At 36.4% G+C, this 24,985-nt stretch overlaps 2 protein-coding genes across 15 annotated transcripts in view; one reads left to right on the top strand and one right to left on the bottom strand.

Annotated features, from left to right (window-relative positions):
* The first annotated feature begins 97 nt into the window (after positions 1-97).
* Positions 98-1,414, top strand: LOC123714554 (ubiquitin-conjugating enzyme E2 N). The gene has a single exon (XM_045668862.1). It carries the CDS (start codon positions 322-324, stop codon positions 775-777), a length of 456 nt encoding a protein of 151 aa, XP_045524818.1. The 5' UTR covers positions 98-321; the 3' UTR covers positions 778-1,414.
* Positions 1,415-3,068: 1,654 nt separating this feature from the next.
* The window catches only part of LOC123714553, a 70,587-nt gene continuing 48,670 nt past the window's right edge, over positions 3,069-24,985 (bottom strand). For 2 of the 14 annotated variants that reach the window (XM_045668853.1, XM_045668855.1), the window contains 25 exons: positions 22,206-22,234; positions 18,297-18,440; positions 17,214-17,339; positions 16,741-16,903; positions 16,370-16,601; positions 15,847-16,181; positions 15,604-15,753; positions 15,074-15,217; positions 14,803-14,992; positions 13,635-13,747; positions 13,047-13,146; positions 12,791-12,878; positions 11,940-12,004; positions 11,787-11,866; positions 9,164-9,286; positions 8,936-8,972; positions 8,584-8,717; positions 7,254-7,409; positions 7,002-7,007; positions 6,511-6,765; positions 6,257-6,424; positions 5,930-6,083; positions 5,667-5,860; positions 5,327-5,467; positions 3,069-4,910 (listed from right to left, as the gene is read on the bottom strand). In XM_045668853.1, the coding sequence (XP_045524809.1) occupies positions 4,839-4,910; positions 5,327-5,467; positions 5,667-5,860; positions 5,930-6,083; positions 6,257-6,424; positions 6,511-6,765; positions 7,002-7,007; positions 7,254-7,409; positions 8,584-8,717; positions 8,936-8,972; positions 9,164-9,286; positions 11,787-11,866; positions 11,940-12,004; positions 12,791-12,878; positions 13,047-13,146; positions 13,635-13,747; positions 14,803-14,992; positions 15,074-15,217; positions 15,604-15,753; positions 15,847-16,181; positions 16,370-16,601; positions 16,741-16,903; positions 17,214-17,339; positions 18,297-18,415 (3,345 nt within the window). In that variant the 5' untranslated portion in view covers positions 18,416-18,440; positions 22,206-22,234 and the 3' untranslated portion in view covers positions 3,069-4,838. Of the gene's footprint in view, positions 4,911-5,326; positions 5,468-5,666; positions 5,861-5,929; positions 6,084-6,256; positions 6,425-6,510; positions 6,766-7,001; positions 7,008-7,253; positions 7,410-8,583; positions 8,718-8,935; positions 8,973-9,163; positions 9,287-11,786; positions 11,867-11,939; positions 12,005-12,790; positions 12,879-13,046; positions 13,147-13,634; positions 13,748-14,802; positions 14,993-15,073; positions 15,218-15,603; positions 15,754-15,846; positions 16,182-16,369; positions 16,602-16,740; positions 16,904-17,213; positions 17,340-18,296; positions 18,443-22,205; positions 22,235-24,985 lie in introns of all 14 variants that reach the window. The other 12 variants (XM_045668860.1, XM_045668861.1, XR_006754330.1 and 9 more) reach the window with 11 other exon arrangements.

The following is a 24,985-nucleotide window of genomic DNA, read 5'->3' on the forward strand; positions in this document are numbered from 1 at the left end:
AATAGTATCTTAAAAATTTATTGATCAAATATAGCAATGGAATTTTAGTATAGTCTGTATTAATACCGTATATAGTCTGTGAAAAAAAATCGTTCTTTATCTATGGTTTAGTTAAAAATTGAAGTGAGCTCTGAAACTTCGTTTTTGTAATCGCGTTTTTCATATAATCACGTTTAAAATGCTGCTATAATATAAGTATTAAACACACGTGCCTCATTAATCTTTAAAAACGCGTAAAGTGCAAAGACGGTTAGATACTTTTTTGAAATTATATGATTACTTTGTTCCATTTGACAAATTGCGCTAGACCGCATATTTAAAATGGCAGCCCTACCACGTAGAATAATCAAAGAGACACAGCGATTGATGCAAGAACCTGTGCCGGGAATAAGTGCGGTGCCTAGCGAGTCCAATGCACGCTATTTCCATGTGATTGTAACGGGTCCTGAGGATTCGCCATTTGAAGGTGGACTATTCAAATTAGAACTATTTCTACCAGAAGATTACCCCATGTCAGCACCGAAGGTTAGATTTATAACTAAAATATATCACCCGAACATAGACCGGCTTGGTCGTATATGCCTGGACATATTGAAAGACAAGTGGAGTCCGGCGCTTCAAATTCGTACGGTGCTTCTATCTATCCAGGCGTTACTATCCGCGCCGAATCCAGACGACCCACTTGCGAACGACGTTGCAGAACTGTGGAAAGTAAACGAAAGCGAGGCAATCCGTAATGCCAAGGACTGGACCAGGAGATATGCAATGGACAACTGAGCGTATGCAATTGCAACCAGTGCCTCCCCACACTCGAAAGACGTGGAAGAAACTAACATAATTATATTATTATCATGATTTAAGAGTGCAAGTTATGTTTACCTAGACCATTAACTTGTGAAGAGACAATTGTGAAATTATTGCTAAGGTTGCTGACCATCGCAGCCCTTATCTTGCATTTGCATGTAGACCCTTATACTGTATAGGCACGATCGACAGCCCACTGTTTACCCACTCACTTGTAGCTTCATTATGATATTAGGTATGCATATTTTTTTACTGTAATAAAAATAGCAAATTTAACATCGGGAGAATGTATATATATTCAATGTTTATGAAATTTGGTTAATTTTATACAAGGATAGTGTGTATTGTCACAAAGTTCATTGCCTTTGCTGGAATCTTATTAATAAGTTCTGTAAATGCAATCAGTTCCCTGATCTCTAGTGATACTGAATGATTTTCATGGTAGACAGTTGAAGGATATTAAATAATTTATTTCAGTGATCATCTTTTATTTTTCTGAGAATCTTAAGTGTACTATTTTTATTGTATAAAAGTTATGATTAAATTGTATTTATGTAAATTTCATTTGGCTTTGTGAGCAACTTCAAAATACATAATATACAAAAGCTAACCCTTATTTTATTTATGTAATCTCATTTATTTAATACCTATTTGCTATGTTTATTAAGTATTAAATTCTTTGTATTGGTTAATATAATGGATCTTTTTTAGGATATGTGATTAAATTTTTATTTTAAGCAACAATATTTATAGAATGAATTATGAAACATGTTAAACAGAGTAATTTGCTGGACATTTATGAAACATTAATTCTTTCCGCTCCTTCAAGTATGATTAAGCCAAAAATACTACCTTCACATTATCCACCACTTGTACATATTTAATGCAATTAGAACAAAGTAAAGTTACTCATTCAAACCTGTGAAACTCACCAAAAATTATTGCTATAGATGATGTAAATGGATACTTACAGCAATGATCTTAGCTGGAACTGTATGCATGAGCCAATCTGTTGTTTTTGTTTAAAATTTATTTAAATAGGTGGTAACATGCTATGTAACTTGGAGAAATCAAGTTAAGTTTATCCAATTTTCACATTTCAAAGGCTTCATTAACACTGATTTTTGCCTGCATCATTTGTATAAGCACAGATTTATTATATAGTATAGCAATTTTACAAAACTCGGCATTGTTCATTCTTTTCTGTGTGGATAATTCATGAGATATGTGAAAAAGTTACCAAACCATATAACATATCTATCTCTACAACATTTGTAGAGTTTAGTTAAGGTTTTAGTTGGCAGATTTTTTTTTTACAAGTTTAGCTTGTGCCATATAAATGCATCATCTGTTATAAATGATCTTTGAATTACCTAGTGTGTGAGTGCAATAAATAAATTTTCAACCTAAGATATTTAATTTGGAAAGTTATTAAAGTAAATTACTTATTTCATATTTTAGGCCTTGATGTTGTACTTTTTGGATGCAGTGAATAATTAATTTGAATAGTACATATGTAACTATATGACATATTCTAGATTGTATAAAACGCCATCTATCCAGTTTGCTTTTAACATAATATAATTATTTGACAATAGATGTCAATCCACAATTCCAGAAATCTATACACATACTCATTACATAGAAAATATAATATATAAAAATGTATGTAGTGAAACTGAAACAGTGTATTTCTTCATATTGCTAATTGCTATTTCATTTGAACTGAATGTTATAATTCACCTTTTTTTAAACTAGTGAAGTTGTAATTATTTGGAATATATGTAAATTTAGTCTCTTGTGATTTGTTCATTTATTACTTCCAACTTTAACTTAACCATAAGGCGAGCTTCAGGAACGAGACTTGGCGAATCTCGTATGTCAAAATCCAAGTTATTTCTGATGTTCGGGAATCAGACTCACCCCTATGTTTGTCTTGTGTTTGAATTCTAATAAGTCCTAAAGGCTGTTTTGTCGTGCATCGAGTCCAGAAAGTCAAACTATAACTGAAATTATTTCTATTTCGTGGAATTCAAATAGCCACATTATCCACTAAATTCGTGGTGTTTTGGTTGATTTTCCAATAGAGTCCCAAACTGTTTAATTAATATTGATTTGCCAACATTTTGGCAAGGTGGAGAAAAGTTGATGCATCTAAATCTCGGCAGCAAACAATGACTGACTCATATAAGGTAGTGGGAGGTGCTGGAAATTATAGTGTATTTAATGTGTAAATGATATCCAAATAAAAGACAAAATTTGTTCAATTTCTTAACTTTAATGCAGACTAGAATAATACTCTTAGAAATGAGAACAACAATAGTTTTTCACATGTTACAGTGTACCTATAATATACCAGCTTTTACAATAAAACGCTTTATCATCTGTTATTTCAATGTAAATAAATCTTATTCACAGCTAGCAATACAAAAGTACATCATACTGTATTAAATCTATAATTTTATACTTAGCGGGGATTTAATTTTGGTGTTAAATGTTGACTAAAGACACTTTCAAACCATACCATCCAAACCACTACAACAAACAAGGACAGCTAGATATCAAAATCATAGATAATATACTTGTTAAAAAATAGGATGATCTAAATAATTATGTAACATGTAATAATATTATTATAAATACAAAATCTAAGAATTTGTCAGCTCTTGAACAAGTGGATTACTTACTAAAGCAAGGATTACTTCAAGAATTACACCATACAATGTTTTAAAATATCATTTTTATACTTTACATAAATAAACATTGGCGCTAAGCTATGACTATGAGACACATAGATTATAGTACTGCTATAGCCACACTATAAAATTTACAAAATATGACATATCTTTTGAAACACTACACGAAATAAGTTTTATTATAATATTATCCACTAATCAATTCTTTAGTTATCAATGATCACTTGAGATTCACTGTCTCGTTATACTTCGTCACAGACAGATGATCTGATACTTAACTTTTGAGCTACAAGTATCAAAATACACCAATACACTTCTACAGTAGCTATATATAAATAAAATAAACTTGTTTGGACTATGGTGCAGTGATGATTCAGGGATTTATAACATCAAAGTGGAATGTTAATACATATATCAAATAACAAATAAATCTTTTTATGGCAAATATAAGAAAGGAAATGTTGGTCCAGAGACACCATTCTTATTATTTTTGGAATGTTAATAAACCTCTCAAGTTCATATGAAACTTAAAATGTAAATGGTACTGAGTGAGATAGTAGATTACGCACACCCCTGGACCTCATAAAATTAATAAATGATGTAATAATAAAACCATGACATTTATTATATCGATAACATCTAAGCAGATATGAGTTCTTCACAATTAAATAGTGACAGTGTACTTGTAATAAATAAGAAAATGGAATATGTGATAATTTATGTATACATTTTGTTATGTTAGGGGCAAACAGTAGTAACTGCTGCCAAAGTACAAAAGTCTATACTTTACAATGAAAACAAAAAAAAGCATTTTGTCTGAGAATTGATATATGAGCAATGACAAACGTAATAGTGAAAAGTTTAACAAAATTTAAAATTTAATTTTGATAAAATGGCGACAATTACCACTATGCATTTACATCTTACGCTATATACTTATTTTATCACCTAAGCATATAAGCGATTCCGAAGTGAGACATCACATAGTGTAGCTTTTGTGGGTTTTGAGTATTATATAAAGCCAAACGTAGGTCTCAAATCTTACACCTCTGATAACAATGATGTATTGTGAGACTAGAAGTTAGAAATGAGTCCGGTGTTTTGGCTTTCATTCGAGATACGCCTTCGTCGACGCTATTACTCCACCACTATTTGACGACGACTTAATTATTCCTGCCAACTGTCAACTGTCAAACACTTAGAGGTTATTAATAAAGTTTAGCGATGAAGGTGACACATGGCAAGTACAGAGTAAATTGAACCTTACGAGGTGGGAATGGCGCGTAAAAGGGAGCGAGTGTGGGCAAGCGGCAGTGAGGCACGAGTGTCGAGGCGAGTTCAGATAAACACGGGATTCTCTTGTCCCGTCAACAGACGGAACATGGACGTCGGCATCGTTTTCATTAAAATCTGCAAAAAAGAGTATTAAACATAAAACATATTACTATACGAATATCAGTCAGCCAATAGAACATTGGGGCGGCGTTGGACTCGCGGCTTCAGCGTATCATTCTTATCGCCGAGGTCGTAGGTTCGATCCCGGCTCGACACCAATAGGCTTTCTGTCCATGTGCGCATTTAACAATCGGACGTACGGTGAAGTAAAAGATCTTGATACGGCATGAAGAACCGGCACACCTAGTAGCCAAAGTTTTGACAACGTGTGTCACGAACACAAGTGAATGTATTAAACGTATAAAACGCACAAATACTAATTTGAAAATATGGTTAGTAAAAGAGTCATCATTTAACTACCGCCGTTAACAGTTTGTGCCATCAATGTACAGACACGAGAGTGGAACGTGACAGTAATATCACTAAGTTACCTCGCCGACAGATGTCGCCAGTAGATTGACGATCCGTTCGTGAGGCACGGCCACCACGCTCTGCGAGTTGATCTCGATGATGCGGTGCCCCACCCTCACGCCGCCTCGTTCGGCGATTCCGCCTCGGAGGAGGCTGCAGATCTGTTCATATTGAGATCGGGTTCAAATTGAGAAACGGTAATGTAAAAGTTCCAAATGTGTCCACGAATCGGCGCTTCGAAAAATTATTGTCACTTAATAATCATTGTTTGATTCGTAAAATGGCTGAAAAATGCCGGATATTTTTATACTTTTATTTTTTATATTTACTTAGACACTAGGCTAATTAGTTATCACTCACCACACCGTTCTGCACGCTGAATCCCAACTGGTATTTGGTATCGGGTCTCTTAATCTTGACTTCGACGACGGGTGCACAAGGGACCACAGTCAATTTCACCACGGTCTGGTTTTTCGAGTTCTTTATGTACGTCTGACAGGTCGACAGCGGCAGACCGACGAGACTCACGCCGTTGATCGCGATTATTTGATCGCCTGTAATTGGATTTCGAGGTTTAATATTGCAACGTTTCACGAGCGGCCGGAAGTGACGTGGCGGCGTACCGATGTTGAGCTGCGAGCAGCGGGCCGCCGCCCCGGCCGGCGCCAGGTTGGCGATGACGACGGTGGGCAGCATGGAGCCCCAGCCCGACTCCACCACCACCACGCCCAGGATCTCGCCCTTGCTCTTCGGCACCACCACTTCCTTCTGTAACTCCTGATCATAAACATTCACGTTGATTCACATTCGCCACTCCCCACTGCCGGCTGTTTACAGCTCTCTCCTTGCGGACGAACTATACTTATATAATATTTTTGTACAATATTCTATGTAAAAACAAAATGGCACCAATCGTAACACCGGAAAGTGAAGACAGAACCTTGACATACCTTTTTGGCGAACATTTGCAACTCATCACCAAATATCTCTTGACTGTTTAACACCTCTTGATAATCCATTTCTTTGACGAAACTATGATCTTCGATGCCGTTCGCCTTCAGGAACTCCATGTAGGCCACTTGGAACGCCTGCCCGATCGACTGAGCGATGAATTGCGCCTGGAATTAACGAAATCGATAGCCCTGAGCGATGACAGGAAACGTCGAACCTTTAGAATTCCCGGGCCTCCATGTGACTCTCTTACCTCTTCGCTTTCAAAGACGTGACATATCATCTTGGGCGTACGGTTCAACTTCGGTTGATCCGACTCACTCTCGTGAGGCACGAACCGCCTCCTCGCCATCAACACCACGAGGTCTCCGATGTCGGCGATGTATGAGATGGTCCTCAACGCGTGGTCCATCATGATTTCCTTCAGTTCCGTGTTTAGGACCATTATTTTCTCCGTCGATATGAACAGGTCGACTTCGGTGCTGGGTTGGTTTTCACCCTCCGGTGCCTGAAGACAAAAATATACTTCGTTCGGTATCTCTGCAGAGTCGTTTCCGATCGAAACGACGTTATTCAAACTGTGCTCTATCGTTGTGAACGAGTAACTGAGTATTTGGAAAATACTTTCATAACATTCCCGTTCTCCCGAACTCCCGTTTTGTACAATTGTGTGAATACAAAGTACATCGTAGCAACTCAAGCGTGTCGTGTATCATGTACGTATAATATAATATCGCGACTTACCAAAGCCTGTAGCGATCCGAGGAAAGCGTGAAGAAATGAAACGGTCAAATTATAACATTTTATTTAGTAGCGAATGGGTTTCAGAGTCACGTCTATGAATGGGGCGTGGTCGCGAACATTGCAAACGATACGAGCCAAGCCACTCTAGTTGTACTCTACTTCGAATTTTCGTAATTTTAAATATTTCGTAAACGCTCGAACGCTCAACTCAATCGGTAATCAACAAACGTGTAATGTATCGGACCAAACCACCTTGATCTTGGTGACGGCCTCCTCGACCATGTTCTTCTTGGGGCGTCTCTTCCTGCGGCGCGAGTCCTCGTCCACCTCGACCGACCCGAGGAAGGCGAGCCTGAAGACGGCCGCGGGGGCCGCGTACACCCCGCCGTAGGGCCCATCGCACCCCCACTGCAAAACCGGCTAACCTCCTCACTCATCCCGACCCCTTCACGCGACCCGTCGTTTTGCTTGTCCCCGACGCCCCAATTTCTCCCGCCGAACGAGTGACGATAGCCGATCGGTTTTTGCGCAAAAGCAAGCAAAACAACGCGACACACGTCGAGGACGACGCGCGAGAAGCCGTCGTCGGACGAAAGCGGAGTCGAAAGTGTACGGTGTTCGGGGGGAGTCGGGCCCCTGAGCCGGTGTGAATCGGAGCACGTCGAGCTACGTGCGGAGGGTGAGGGACGACGCTAGTGATAACATTCCATGCAACTACGCGAGGCGGACCCCGTCCGAGGCTTAGAGCCACGGGCGGAGCCGACCGCCCCTCGGGGATGCAAAAGCCAAAAGCGAGCGATAAGAAGCGACAGAAAGTAAACGGAGGAGGCTAGCCGGCCGTCGTCCGACGTCTTCTCGGGTCGGGTCGAGGGTGAGGAACGCTGAAAAAATACTCTAGGGCCGAGTCAATGAGAGCGAAAGTAGCCCGGCCCGTCCGATCCGCTCGGGAGGACGGGGCGGAGGGGTTCCCGCTAGCGTTCTGGACTAGAGGCTGACGAGCATGAAATCGGGACGGAGAACAATTTCTAATAAAAACTGCTTTTACTGAATTCCAAACAATACTTCTACTCTCCGATACATACATTAAGATTACTTTGTTTATAACTAATAAAGGATAAATACTTCGAACAAAGGAAACTTACAACGGTTTAAGATATACATTTGTAGATTAATTTCATGCTCTCGTATGCTTCTTTAACTACATTTACTACAAGGTATAAATACAGGTAAAAATAATAATGTAAAACCGATTCACACGGGCTTTGAGTGATCGTGAATTATGAGAATGCCGATCTCTTGACGGGCGTAGACTCAAATTATCATTTCATACGGTGAATTGAGAGGTTATCTGATCGTTAGTGTAGTGTTTGAACAAATAGTGGGGGATTGTTAAAGGCTTTTTGATGATTTGCTTCATCGCTTAATAAGGACTAGATGATCATAAATCGAATATATTTATAGTAACTTTAACAAGGTGTTTTACCTAAAATCCACAGACTATATAGAATCCCTTAAGATTAACAAAAAAGTAAAAATGCCAATACTGAGCTCATAATGCAGTTAATCGATTGCAATTTATCACCTTAATCCTCGAAACGGCCTCCTCGGCCTGAAGCATCCTGGTGGCTTTGGTGGGTTGACCTTCGCAGGCCAATTGAGTGGAGCCGAGGTACCTCGCTCGGAACAGCACGCCTTCTATCAGCACTGAAGCGATATCTGAAATTCAACATTTACTCAACTCGAATGCAAAAATGAATATTACCATTGCGATTCACTTATATTGAAATTATAACCAATATTTTCTTACTAAACCTGGTTAAGGTTAAGTGATAAAAATTTAACTCACCAGGACAACCCAGGGACGCGTGAAAGAAATTACGCATTAATACAAGTTATTGTTTCATAATTATGAAAATAAAAATAAAAATAGTTACCTTCTTTGTTTTTGCTTTTCTTCTTCGCGTCTTTATCCTGAAACAAAATAATACATAAAAATTATGTATTAACAATCGTACAATACGAAACATCGTTTTGTTTTTTTTTTTCAAAAACGCTTACGTGCAACAATAAAATAGAATAAAAGGACTTACAAAAGTACATTTTGAAATGACTAAATTTACATGTGCCTTTCGTCATCTTTTGAGGAAAATCAAAAATTTAACCTTTCCATTATGAAGTGCCTCGTCGTCCCTGTGATCAGTGATGTCGTGCGCATGAGTTTCTCTGTTCGATGCCGCGGAGCCGACGATGGGCATCACGGTTCTGGACTTAGGTTTGCGCCAACCCTGAAAAAAAATATAACATTCCATTACAAAACTTAATGTATGAACCTAATGTTTTATAAACGACGCAATTGTCAAAATGATTGGGAGTTAAAAGCTTTGAGATGAACAGTCTTCGTCAGTCACACATTACGCATCTATCTAGCAAGATCAAAACATTTGGACGTAGCTAATGTGAAATAATATTAAATAATTAGTGAAGGACATAATTAAATAAATTTGATTTATTTATTTATTAACGCTTCGTTGCATAATGATTACAATTGACATAATTAAGTTTGTACCCCTTACCGCCCAATGATAATTCATTCTTAATTATCTAATAATCTTAATTACTATAACGAATTCTAAATAGATTTATCAATTATATACCTTGTTCTTTGTATCCGAATTATCACTTTTCAAACTAGAATCACTATAAACATCACTGTCTTCATTCAAACTTAGTTCTTCCACACTAGCACTAATTTCGTGAACACTCTTACTGTCTATTTCCTTATTTATATTTATATCTGTATTTTTATCAAGTGTTAAAGTCATATTAGAATTGTTATCAATATTTTTAATACCACAATCCGCATTATCGCTATCACTTATTTTAGTTTCATAATCGGAAATTGGCGACTTTTCGCTGCCAATATTAAAGTCACATTCAGGCACGAAATCGCTCATTTTAATAACGCAACTTCACTTCGGCTCATCAAACAATACATTAGAATAATGCTAATAGACCATGTTGCATAGTAAAATATACTTAAACCACATATTTTTTAAATACGATATTGTTTTTGAACTTCAATCAAAATGTAGTTGTCACTTTCAATCATATTTAAAAAAGGACATATGGTATTTTCTCGCGCGATAACTATTCGTAAACGTAAATGAACACGTTATGTTAATACGAGCGTTGGCACTCACTGCGATACAGATGTTTACTGTTTACACAAAGATAATACCTATATACAATATTGTTCGAATAATAATTCGATACATATAACACGTATGTTCAATCGACGTCTTTAATAATTCCAATATATTTGCGTTCTAGTTAACATGTTATATCTGAGTATATACCAATTACTCGTAATCTTGCCAGTTGCCACAGACTATATTCCATAATAATTAAATTTTTTAATATTTTTTTTAGTTTGTGTATAAAACGATATTAAAACGTATTGGTGAATCTTATGCAATATTAGTTTGAAAGGATGTCATTTTAAGTTTGTTAATTCGTTTGACGTTCTTATAATATGTCATATTTTATTAAATAGCTAACGTTGTTTTTAATTTATAAGTAACATAACGCGCTCTATCTTTAACGAATGATTAACAACTCCTAGAGTCACCAAACGATGTGGCATAAAATAAAATGCAATAACATTAATAGTCTTTGGCCGACACAATAAGAGGGCAAGGTCAGTTCGAGTCGGAGCGTTTATTCGAGTAGGACGTATGTGAGTATTACTTCATTCAATGAATCACCGCGCTCAATTTAAATTATCAAACTGCCTGAAGCTCTGTTGTAAAATTCTATGTAGGGGGCTATGGATGACAATAAAAAAATATCGTATACAAACAACTGATTAGAGAAACACATTTATAACTGTTTAGAAATTATTGGTTTTTATCTATACGTGCTTAATCAAAACGACCTTCGACTTTACATTTTAAATGTACATCAAACATTTTGTTGTGAAAAATCAGAGCTCAATAAATAATTGATTGGATCGGGATCGCTATTGGTCATCACGTAGTCGCATGTGATATTGTTTTTATGTTAATTTTATTACCATATTGTACTCTTGCTCAATTACAAATAACAGTAAATCTTGATCAGGTTCAAAGTAATTGTATGAGATATTGAGGAAGGTCTATAGTTTTTGGTATTTATAAATAAGTTGGACTTATTTTTATTAAGGTCCTATCCCAGCAGGAATTGCTGTATCAGTGTCTCGGGGTGGACTGCGGTGCGCAGTGGAGAGCTGGAGCATTGAGGCGCGCCGGCTCGTAATAACAATTAGTTATGTAAAACATTAAATTATCGTAATTTTATCATTTTTTTCTGGAGTCGATTACTTGGATACTTGGCTTGGATTAAATATATCGTGTAAATTTCAAAACCATGTTCTATATACATTTTCGGCATAAAATGAATTCAAAATGTCAAAAATTGGCTATGTTTGGATTTTTTTCTATCGAGCAAAGTTATTTAAATCGCGAATCGATCTTTCAAAATGGATACATAAACTACTCAACCGCCCATATATTTTTTTCATTCCATTCGCCATACTTCAAGAAGCGATGACAAGAAATGGAAAGAAACAATGTACTTTTTTGGAGTTTGGCGACCGGATAGGTCCTTAACATATTCCTTTGTTTAATACGCTTTCTTTAAAACCCTTTCTAGTCAAAGTGAGACGTTTTCTAGAAGGACAAAAATATGATTTTTTTAACTATATATATAATCTTTAGTAATCTTTCATTATAAATTAGTTTAACTCACTTTGTCGTCAAAAAAACCCTGGTCATCCGTCCTCTGCTGACCCAGCAGCCTGTCCGTTTCGAGATCCGTGTCCGCTTCATCTATCGACATTCATATTTTTACAAACCAAAAAAAGAATAAAAAGAAGCCGTACTTCATTTACAACCAACGAACCTTCGTCTCCACTGACAGGTTTAATCTCCACCGAATCATTGCTCTGCGCCGACGTCGGTCGCTTTCTGAAAGCATAGTCATGGAAACGATTCACAAAACAATTTAGAATTCAGATAGACTACATCTGTGGACTCAGTTGTAACGTGACTCACACACCTCTGTGAGGGCTTGGATTCGAATCCCACTTCTGACATAGAATTATATTTGTTGGAGTGATGAAATATACTATTTATGGTACACTTGGTTTATTAATAAGGGAGCGTTCATGTATTTTTGTCAGGTAATTTTTAGAGATTCTTGAACAATAACGCATAATTCAATCCCCGCACTGCATCGTAGCGTTTTACAAGAGGACACCCACCCCCCCAAATTTGTTACGTAATACTTGAACGCTCCCTAAACCATACATTATAATAATGTGTTTGTCCTAATTATGTGGTCCTAAAAAAAAAAACAACAGACTGCAGTTTGTGTCTCGGACGAGTCCGGACATAGCGGTGCCGGGCGGAATCATAGACAATCACTAGTGGTGTCCACATTAGTATGGTACTATTTTTTTTATAACGGGGCAAACGGGCTCGAGGCTCACCTGATGTTCCGTGATACCATAAGGGTTCGCAAGTAAAAAGGCAACGTTTAAAGGGGGATGGGCCAATCTCGCTCCGGTCGTGCCTGCACATTGGGCTGAAGCTTGAAAGCAACGGCAAGGCACTCACACAGGAAGGAGGTCGACCGATTGCGCTGGTGGAGGAGGTGGAAGAACCTCTATCATACTGACAAGTGGCGACTGAGTCGTCACGTCCCACGTTTAAATAGTTAAAGCAGTTCTATGAAACAAGATAAATATAGACCTGGGATAGACGTCGTCGTGGTGACCGTGGTGGTGATGCGGCGAACGGTCCAGAGGCCGGTGAGGGGCCGGCGCGGGGGGAGGCACGGCTGCGCAAGAGACGACTCTTTTTATTCTCTCTACTCTGACGTCATTAACTTTTAGTTTCATAACTTTTGCGATGTGGCAATACATTAACTACTTGCACTCATATTTCGACAAACGTTTAAATTGAACCTTATACATTTTAGGTAAACTTTACAAAAAAGCAGTCCTACCTAACGGGTCGAGAGAGTGAAGATCCGCGTCGGAGAGGAGATGAGGATCCGTATTATTTCCACTGTCGACTATTTCTTCTATTTTCATTGGCGAATGGGTCTACGGAATTATAAATACCTAATTAATTATTCCTCACGAAATACACACTAAACATCAGAGTGATCGCTCGTCTCTTTCTGTTAAACTGTGACGAAAAGACGGATTTCCTTACTTTTAGATTAGGAATGTTATCTTTAAAATAATGATCTAAATTTTGTGTTAAACTGTTTCCATAGTATTGTCTTTTGTAAACATAGCTTTTACACATTAAGAAAAACACTTTTTGAACGGATTGAAGCTATGTATTATTATTAAAAACTTATAATTTACATAATTTTAATTTTTTCCCGTTTCGCGTGCTTTTCAGCGTGCATGGTCACGGTGACTAATAATTATAAGTTTTTAATAATAATACATAGCTTCAATCTGTTCAAAAAGTGTTTTTCTTAAACTGTTTACATTTAAATAATTATTTTCTATTTATTATAACTAAGTCAATTATAAGACTTCAAGGACAAAAGTAGAATGAATCGAGATGTCATAAGTACCGGCAACGACATAATCTGATTGTTATTGTCAGTGTCGGAGACGTGTCCTGAGGAGAGACCGTCTTCCACCATGGGCATGTGGGCCCCCACCACTCGGTTCAACTCCATTTGTACTGGAACAAACACGGCTGTATATATTCAATTCGCTCTTACTAGTCTGGCCATAGATAGTGTTATATAAAAACTTTTCTTTTTTTTTAACTTTTTTATTATTTTCAATTTGGAACACGTATATAATTTTAGAAACTTCTATCGATTTTGCGCCATTTTATAAATTTTTAGGTGTTCATTATCAAATTACAATATGGAATGGGGTTTAAAGAGATGCTATGGTGTGGCGTGTCTTATCAAGGAGTCACAAAACTATATTTTTGTGAATAAGAAGTGAAAATTTCAGCCAGTGTATCAAGATACAGTCTTGGATCATGTTGAGAAACCTCTCAGCAATAAATTTTTAGAAAATAAACTGTGGACTTTCCAGCAGGATTATGGATTCTGTACCTGGTTACAAGGCACGAACTACCCAAGCTTAGCTTAAAACCAACTGATTTTGTTAGAGTTGAACCCTTTAGACTTTAAATTATGGTCAGTCTTAGAGAACTTACATGGCCTACTCTATTCGACACGGCGACATTGAGTCTCTTAAAAAATCTGGAGCAAGCAGTGGCGAAATGTATCTTGGAACCAGTGCGTAAATTTATAGATTCGTGGCCAAACACAGTGAAGACCTCTATAAAAGACAAAGGTGGTCTTTTCGAATAGAATACTTTTTTATTTATTGCTGAGACCTCAATAAAGAAGTAGGTATAATATTATTGATATAACATTACTTCATTAAAGAAATGCATTTTCATTTGTAACAGAACTTATGGCTTGACTAGGTACATTCCTTTTATAACACAAATTTCTTAAACCAGTAAAATGACAAATAATAAGAATGTCATGAATTATAACTTAAAAGTAAACTTCTCGAGACACATCAAAATAATATGTAAGAAAAACGGTATTTTTCACTTTAGCAGCATTTTAATCGTATTTACTATAACACCCGCAACATGTCAATCCGTAAGATGCAATATTGTGAAGAGGCGTAAAAAGTGTATTATTTTATTAAGTAACGAATAATACAGAACATTTAAAAACAGATTTATCAGAAGAAACGTCTCACCTTTCATCTCAGAGAGCTCGTTCTCCATAAGTGCGAGCGAGAGGTCGCTGGGCGTGTCGCTCGCGGACGAGAGAGCCAGAGCGTGCGCGGGCAACGCGGGGGAAGGGCACACACTGTCGGCCGTCTCCGTCTCGCCCGGACCCGCCCGAAGCGCGGACACGTCGGGCGCGCCGTAGCGACCGCGTTGTTGCTGGAAAACGACGTTACGTGCCTGCGTTACGTACTGTACCAATGACGACCACAACTATCGAACAGACGAATAGACGGGCACCTGCAGGCCGAGGAAGTTGGTGTGGTTGTGCACCGTGTGAGGCGAATGGAGCGCGTCGGCCGGAGCCCAGTCCCCCTCGCTCTCCTCCATCCCGTTCTCCGACGGACATTCGTGCGTCTGGCGACGGAGCTCGTAGTCCAAGTCCTGGAAAATCAACAGAATATATTTTTTTTTTAAATTCAAAACCTGCTTTTTAACATAGTTTAACAACGCGATAGCGACACAACGGCTTTGATCCCGTGGTGTTCTAAATATTTCATTAAAAATGAAGAAATGCGTGCTCTCTCTAACGCAGCTTCAAACACGGATACGATACAATGCATCAATTATGACATTTAAAATGTAGATTTATAATCAAATCTAGTTCGGTGAATTAACAAAAAATTTAAATTCTGGCAAGTATTTGAAACATATTAAAAGACATCATTGTTTTTTACACTCCTAATAAAAAACTGCTCTGCGAAGAAATGCCCCATACTCGTGGGACTTAGGTAATTGTAGACTAGTAAGTCTATTGTTAGACGACTCACTTGAAAGTTGACAATTTCATCGTTGGAGTTCTGCTGTTGTGGGCACTTGAAGAACTCTTCGAGGACTTTCCTCGTCTCCGAAAACTCGTACAGGTAGTCAAAGGCCGAAGACGGCGGCGGAGTCTCGTCTCGGCTCTCGGTTATTATTCGCTGAAATAAAACAAATTTATAATTTAAAAAAAAACCTATTTAACATGCGAGCGATCGAGACGGTCACATTCGAATCAAAGGTCTTTAAAATACCTGAGGAAACCCTGGTCTGGGCGATCGAAGTTGAGTCTTCTGCGTCGACTGCCCTATGCCGTATCGGCGCGGCGAGCCCTCGTACTCGGCTATGGGCAGCTCGCCGATGACCCTGGTGACCCTGGTCTTATCGTCGTCGGACAGCCAGACCGCCGTGGGGCTCCCCTCGCTCAGTCTCACGCCCCGCGAGCTCGACTCACTTTCACTGTCACTCTTATTCACCTCACTATCACCATTTTTCAAATTGTCTAAAGTCCTCTTAACACTCACATCGATTTCGTCATCACTAACGTCCGGGTCCGTCCTCAAACCTAGAGACACAGAATTCAATATAACTGAAAATAAAAGAGTTCACTTTGTAATATAGTTAAAACGATATCGTTAAAGGCTTATGCCAGCTATGTATAAAAACGTCAAACAAAAAGATAATGAAAGGATTTAGGTGATGCAAGCATTTTTAATAAACGAACTAATAAAATAATTATTAAATTAAAACGAACATGTTAAAACGTTTTTGCTATACCTTTCCAATCGTCATTGTCGTCAAAAACCACAACCTGTCCATCGGCCACCACCGCGATGGGGCTGCTCTTAGCGCTGACATCGGCAATCTTGTGGGGATCCAGGATCGGTGAGCTGTTTTTGGGTATACCCATAGTTTGTTCTAAAATATCCCTATCGCCATTTGTGTACGTCGGCGATGTATGCCTCGAAATCATCTTCTTGGGCTCACTGTTTATCCTATGCAAAGATATCTGAAAATTACGGATAATTATCACATTTATTTCATTTATTCACAACCCTTTAAAAATTACAAATGCCTATACCTTTGCTAATGCTTTAGGATGACTTTTAACATGCTTATTATAATTATCGATTAATGAGTATAAATACCTCGTTTGTGAGATTATCCGCGCCGTAGTCGACCGCATCTTTGCTAATTGATCGTATTTTGTTCCGCAGGTTGTGCTTGTGCGTGTTGTTGTGACGTAACTTCCGCACAGCTTTTGTTCTACTTTGCGAGTACAGCTCCCTTCCACCGGCGATTTCTATTATTCTGCAATTTAAATGTTAGAAGAATTAATGAAGAAATGTTCAGTCAGTCAGCTTCATGCTTATTTTAAATTGTATCTAGGTATATAGATGTTAGCTTAAAGGAGGTATTATTAAAGACTGAACAAAACTTGTTTTCAGTACAGTTTTGTAAAATACCACGCCAATAAATATTTATTGAATTGAATAACGGGGGTAGGGACTATTAAGATGATTTTTTGTTGTTTCTATTCAGTGTAATAAAAATTCAATGGAGCACAATTCACTGTCTACTTGCTTATAAAGAAAAACAATTAAAGAAATTATATATTTACCTAGAATCTCTTAGCTTATAGGGTCCTTTAGAATTGGGTATAACCTGAGCGTCGTTCTCCCGCTCCTCGTCTGAGGACATGTTGTTCATATTGTTCATTTCCCTGCCCTCTATGGCAGTATTCAATCTGTAATCATGGGATTTTATTATTAACAAAGGCATACAGTCAATTCGTTTTTTAAATGTCGTTTTATGGAGGATCCTTCGAATGTGTACATTTATAATAAAATTAATTTGCGATTTCCATCTATTTCCAACTTCATAGATCAAGTTCAAGTGTTACGTAAGTAGATCTTCCTGCAGACTGTCATTTACCCCCTCCCCCTCCTCTTGTCAGCAAAAGTAATCACCAAATAAGAAAATCAAATCCCCCCCCCCTCCCTATAGTGTTACGTAATACTTGAACGGCCCGATACCCACTGGTTCTAGTAAAAATTGTACGAAAAACAAATACCATATAAAGGGCCCGTAAGTTATCAAGAGTACATCGCACCCAATAGTTTTCTTATAACTGTTTCTGTAATCAGTTTAATCGCCGTTTCGCGTGTCAGCCCGGCTTCTGCCAAGTAATGACCTAGTTGCGTCTCCTTACCTCACCGCAAGCCTTCCATCGGCTATGCTTATCGTGATACGCGTTAATTTGAACTTAGAATTATATTTGCGTTTAGTAGTTCTAATGCCTTCAACGTACATTTGTATGAGCAATATTTAGACTTAAATTCCATGTAAATAAAATATGGTTCACACTAAAGTATAAATATTTCAATGAACTATTTAACATAAAACGTAACACCGTTATCTTATGTCGAAAGTAGCGATATATAATTATATATTTTATAGAGCATAAAGCTCAAAATGTTTCCGTCCCAAAATTAATGTAAATATTAAGAGTTATAAAACTATGATACACATATTCTAATGAAATGTAGATTTTAAATATGAATTCATCGTTATTCCTGTTTAGTAATTCGTTGTAACTAATGCTAATACTTTACGATTCGGATTATTGGAAAATATTTATTCCAAGCCTCAAATAAACAATATTAACTTTGTTATAGTCTTCACTATGGGTTGCCATCCTAACCTGTCGTGGTGGTGATGCATGGCGCGCGGCCTGCACTTGGGGAACAGGCTGGTGATACGGTCGCCGTCGGAGCCGGGCGTGGAGTCGCCGGCGGCAGGCCGAGCCGCGCCAGCGCTCATGGCCCCAACACCCTCACGCCACCGCCTCTGCCGGCAATCGCCACTACCTTAGTTACGTCATTTTAACTATATTCTCATGTAAATAATGAGCGTATTTAACGAACGAATTTAATATATTTTTTCCTAAGATATAAAAGATTATTAAAACAAGCAACCATTTGTAAGAAAAAAAATATAAACAATATGAATTTGGGATATAATTGTGCTAGACATTCGGAGCGTGAGATAAATCGAAAAATCACAACTTGTAAATTATGCAACGAAAATAGAAATACAATTTAATTCCGTCGTGCTTTTTGCGGATAAAAATGTGTATTAATATTAAACGATTATTGTGAGACGACGCTCATGTTTAATTCTCTGTGAGCGGAATATGTTAGGAAGCTTTCATTAGTCAGCAGAAACGACGACGCGACCGGCATGGCACCGACCGGTCGCTATTAGATCTATGACTATTAGATCGATACAGCATTAACATTGTGGCCATGAGACAAAAAGACATCAATGACTATTCATTATTTTTTAAAAGTTTATATTAATTTCAACAGCGATCATTTTAACTGGTATCGCGTTAAACAACAAAAACACCAAAAATAAATTACTTGGTTGGTCATGAATACTGCGAGGGTTCGCAGATAGTGCGGCGTATATAGCAGGCTTAATGATAACAGAGCCCTGCTATAAATAGAACTTTCGATAAATCCAACCGGGTTTATTTTATTTCTCTTTTAGATCTCATTTAGTTTCGTTACTCCAATACCGCTATCCGTGTGGCCACACAATGACACGTCAATACAACGTTCTGTGTCTGGGGTGAGTTTAAGCAAACACTTTTATTGCCTGCCGCATTTCTATTCTGCTTCATGTTATGTTTATTTAATGTACTCTTATAGACGAACATTGCACCCAGCCACAGTAGCTCTTTTACGTTATCTATAAACGTCTCCCGTTAAGGCTCTTTACGATATACGCATACAGTTCGATTTACGATTATACATATAACTTGAATAATGTTATATAACCCTATCTTACAGCTTCAGTACTTTTACCGCAGAGCCTCTGCGATCCTATAAGATATAATAATACCTATCTATTGGCAATTTAAATTATTAGTAAAGTATATATAAATGGAAACAACGAACGAAAATTCACGCATTAATGAAATTACGAAAATGAGCATTCTAAAATCCGAAATCAATAAAATAAATTCCATGGTAGATTATTTTGCACTCTGTCACGTGGCTCGTGAAAACTACGTGAAAATCTATCAAGTATTATTGGATTATCATTGTAGCAGCCTATCAATACCAAATACTTTAGACTCATCTAAACCAGGGCATGGTATTAATTACAATACTAAATAGAATCTTATTCAATGACTTTTCTTTGAAGTAACGTTATTTTAGCATCAATCCTTGTAAGCTCAGAGCGTTCCTTTGAGAATGGGCCTTAACTTTATAAGGATAAGGTAGAATATTTTATGAGAATATTTAATTGACTGTCCGAAGTGTCAAAGCCTTAAAAGATCCAATTACGTGTTTCTAATAAAGATTTGATTAAAAATATTTTTATACAAAATCTTTGTTATTGTAAAATCTTAGAAGCACGTAGAAATAATTACATAAACAAACAGCAAATAACTTTTGATCAAAAACTTGCTACAAAATGATGTTCGTAAATAAATAAATTATACAAATGCAACAAAGCTAAACTTCTATAAAGCTCTCAACGTTTACGAAAGCCTGGAACTCTGAATTATAAAACAATATGCCGGAATAATTTAAAAAGTCGGAGATACGAAATGCTGAGCAAGCATTTTTCACTCCAGTGGTCGGAATGTTTAATATACCATCTGTTATATAAAACTATTTCATATGGAACGGGAAGGCGAGTTATTTTGCAAATGGAGTTTTAATTATATCCGGCACGTGAGTGCTTCATGTACATCCGGTGAAAAGTTATATCCATGAGGAAATGCGAGACATGCGTCATCAGACACTTGGATAAAGCTCCTATTGTAATGTCTGTCCTGCAGCTACATACGTCGCTACGGACACATCCTACGTATTATTGTTACGCGACTAAAAAGTTGTGGGCGTGTCTTAAAATTAGACTTTTAATTTTTTTGGTTAATATACATTTAAATACATGATTCGTCCCCTAGGAAAAGAGCGAAGCAATATATGTTGCTAGGCACCCATACAAGTAACGAAAGTAGTTTGTTTAACGCATGAAGATAAAGCGGTCACTGGACTACAGTTTATAATAAACATAAGTTACAGCAGCTAAGTAACGACTTCCAATTAGGTATAAACATTTACAAGTAATTTTATAATAGAATAAATATTAATGTACAAGGTAACATGACAAGTATAACGCAATCTTGACAACATTATAATGGATTCGACTGAAATAAATAGTTAATATGCCGCAGTATTTTCATTAAAGATCAAACAGTATAACTTCCAAACCCTATTGTCGTGGAAACACAATAGTTATCGATCAGCTAACACCGTGACAATTCTTAGGTTACACGAACCCTGCTCTTGATAAACTTATCAGTGCATGAGGTACTTTAAGATAAAAACGACAATTGAGTATATCTTTAAACGGATATTATTTTATAAAGAAACAAAATTCTTGGTTTTGCCTCTTAGTCGCACAAATATCATACAAATATACGTTAAAATAAGGCAGTATGATAGATATGAACTTTTAATTATCCATTACACAAATATAGAAAATGCTACTTACTATTCAATACAACACGTATAAATTACTACCTATAACTACTAACTAGCTATTATAACTACGAAAAAGGAAATTATAATAATACGAACATTGAAAAACAATTTAAACAACCATTGTACGTCTATGGAAAAACTCTTTAACGATGTAAATACAATTTGAGGGGGTCAGTGAAAGCTGTCATAAAGTTCGAACAAGAGAAGCCTTCTAAGGAACTTTAACATGAAAGGGGAACACCGCAGTAAATTACGAAAATCCACAAATTTTTGTAAAACTTTTTATACCAGCTACATTGTAATTATTTAGTTACAAAACTTTTAAATAGAAATTTCGTTACTTTTGGAGTTTTACGACTTGTTTTTTATAAATGTTGCTTCTTCGTATATTTGTAGATGTATAATTTTAAATTAACTGGTACTATTTATTGATTGCTTTTTAACATTTACATTTTCAAATAAGCTTCTGATAATAAAATATCACAGAACAAGTATATAAAAACTATAAATCTAAAAACATTAGCAGATGAGAACGCGAATTTATCATGCAGTAGCGAGTGGAAGTGCCTACGGCGTAGTTCTTCGTGGTGTTACGCCGTAGCCATTGAGCACTTTATTCTTGTTATTTGAGAGAAAATAAAATCTTATATTACAAGAACAAATATTTATTCAATACTAGCAACTATAATAAGTAATAATATAAATAAGTGTTCTGTCGTGCATGTGCATTTGAAAAACAAATAAAATTGTAAGTAAAAAGAAAGTGCGTATACATTTGATTTAATTGTATACGATAAAACGGTATTTTATCACAAATCAATTGTAGATACAAATATTAACTTTAGCTGAGCAAGTGCAAAAATTGCAAAAACAATGTGATATTATACTTAGACTTATGCTCATCATTACATACGCTCTGCCGCTGAGAGCTAACTTTGCATTGCATTTGTAATTACTCTGGAAAGCTCTCATTGCAAGTAAAATAGAAGTATTATTCATGCATTTATTAAGTATAGACGTCATCAAGAGCATTCGAAATTACTAACCTTCGGTTATCATCGTGTCGTAATTATGCCTGGAACAAAAATATTAACCATTACAATTTTGTACAATAACCTTTCTTTGTACATCTAAAGAATCTGTTTATTTTTAAACACATGTTTTGTTCGGGGTTTTAATTTAATATGTCAGACAATTTATATATATTTAATGCCAAACGACCAACGGCCCGTTTAGCAATGATTGTTTTACGAAAACCATAAAAAAATGATTACTAGTTGATATAACATTGATAATTTTTAACAATGTCTGGCATATTGAAAACTTTTAAATTAAACCGACAATTATGTAAAATTAAATTACATTTTAATAATGACTTGTTTAATATGAAGTGATGCAATATAACAATTCTTCAGCCGAGAGGCTTCCATTCCAAACAACAATGGCCGGCAAAGACAATAGGCGGTTTATTTTCTCACACAGATAAAATGACGCCCCAATTTCTTTCAATTTTAGCAAAAGCAGCGCTTTCAAGTTATGTAAATACAACGTCCAGTGTAGATGTAAAGAGCTTTGCCGTGCATAACACTTTTTGCAAATACGCAAATATTGTAAGAAAAAAAGACAGTAAATCTACGGTATACGTTTGAATATATATAAACTTTTTAAAGCTATAGTTAAAAACAAAAAAAATATAGTTCGGTGTAAAAAACACGGTACATTTACATCAATCGGTACTCTTCGGTATAAAGCTACTTTAGCATATGATAAAAAAGCGCTTTAAGCGCGAACATCTTATACAGTTATTAGACATATTTTCAAACGCTTTCTGCTGACAGATTCAAAAGGGCCTGAATATGACACTTTTCCTCAGAAAATCAGTTTTCGTAAGATGACTGAGAGCTCTCGGCTCACTTATCAAAGAAATGTATGCTGAAAATGTTTATTTTGTGGCGTGACGCTGACACAAATACGTAGCTAATAATTGGGCTCAAATGTGTTTTCATTTGAGTTTGTTTACATACTCCAAACTTTGGCGTATTATATTCATGTGTATTAATTCCGTCGGAACATCTAACATTGGTTTAAAATGCCATAAACTACATATAATGTTGTAGGTTCTATTACATAGATTGTGACTTTTGGGGCTGTCCCTAGAACCAACATAAAGCAACAACGACCCACTTATCCATTTAATTTGGCCCATTTGCCGTAGTCTTCATTTAATACCAGGTACCTTTACTATTTTCACAAGACGAAATATCACAAAAAAAATTATCAAGAGAGCTTAACATTATATTAACATTCATAAAAGGAAAATTGAAAATATTTGTGAACGACATCAGAGAAAACACGTAATAACAAACACTTGAGTTTAGAAGTTGGAGTTTTCATTTCACTTGGACCAAACCACTCGCCCTAATTCCCCCTGAGCTTTATCCAAGTAGCTTTGATATGAAATATTGCGTTTAATATCTCTGATTACTAGGGCTTTAACTTTAATACATGCGGTCAAGGAAACGACTGCTACGGCTTTTCTAAATGTGACCGAATCTCGATGTTTCTAATCCTTTAACGCATTACATTTCAAATACCTTACATATCGTATTGTATTTAAGGGTTTACGTAAAGCATGCTTTATATGGAGCAAGAATTGTGTACAATTAAATATTAATATAATTAGACGAGCAAAGGAATGTATAAAATGAAAGCTAAATTGTACGTTAGTACTTTAAAAAAACCTCAATTATACCTCTGTTATGTGGTCTGCCAGAATTGTATATATAAGATAAGGGACAGAGTCCCTCATTATAGGCTTACTACTTCCTTTGCTTTCTAATTTAAAGGAAACGTGAATGTAAGTATTTTCTTTGATACATTCATATCGGCAGGAATGTCTCATCAAATTCAAAGCCCTCTTTTTACGACTGGCGAGATGACATCATTAGGCATTTCTGTATAAACGTAAGTACACCGTAGCGAACATGCGAGCGTACTATAAATCATATTTTCTTTTACAAATGTTATAAACATGCGAGTACCACAATTGTACATATAAATAGGCTAGTATATAATGAGAATATTTGTTATATAACAACAAAAGCATGAATAAACCTATACGAAATATAAGTTATTTAGTATAATTTTTACTATTTTTGTATATGTAGTTGACAAGTCTTCTGTGACGCACAAACGTCAGCGGTTTTTCTCACGTATATCGTAATACGTTTCACGTTCGAGCAAAATATGTTAGTAGGAAATGAATCCATTCTTTGAAAGTTACGCTTAAGCACCATCATAACTAGTACTTAACCATAACGTATGAACATGTGAAGATATTAATAATAAATCTTAAATCGATCATATCCATAAATTAAGTTTAAAGTTTTTCCATGTTGAAATGTAATTGAATCTATCCGCGAAGTTGAAAGCTCAGAATATTCTATCTTTGATCAGCGATAGTAAACAGCGTGCGATGTACTCAAACTAAACCGAGCTGATTGGAGATGGTTTAGCTCAGTTTGATTGCGGTGAAACTGTCATCTTACAAACTTAGATAGTTATAATATTTTGGCATAGATCGAGATAATGTAGATCCGTAATTGAATAACGGTCACTGTGTGTAATTTAAATTTAAAAAGAGGTAGGTGATGTGCTGACAATAAACGAGTTACGTGAAAGTGCCTCAATCATATCCGAATCAGGACAGTTCAGTACGGTCTCCAGGACTATTACGACGGCCGTATATCTCTATTGAGATTTTCCAATTCTGAAAGAGATGACACACTTTAAGGTGTGTATTCGATCGGTACTATTGCTGGTATAA

Source organism: Pieris brassicae, chromosome 9, assembly GCF_905147105.1.
Source record: "Pieris brassicae chromosome 9, ilPieBrab1.1, whole genome shotgun sequence".
Taxonomy (NCBI): Eukaryota; Metazoa; Arthropoda; class Insecta; order Lepidoptera; family Pieridae; genus Pieris; species Pieris brassicae.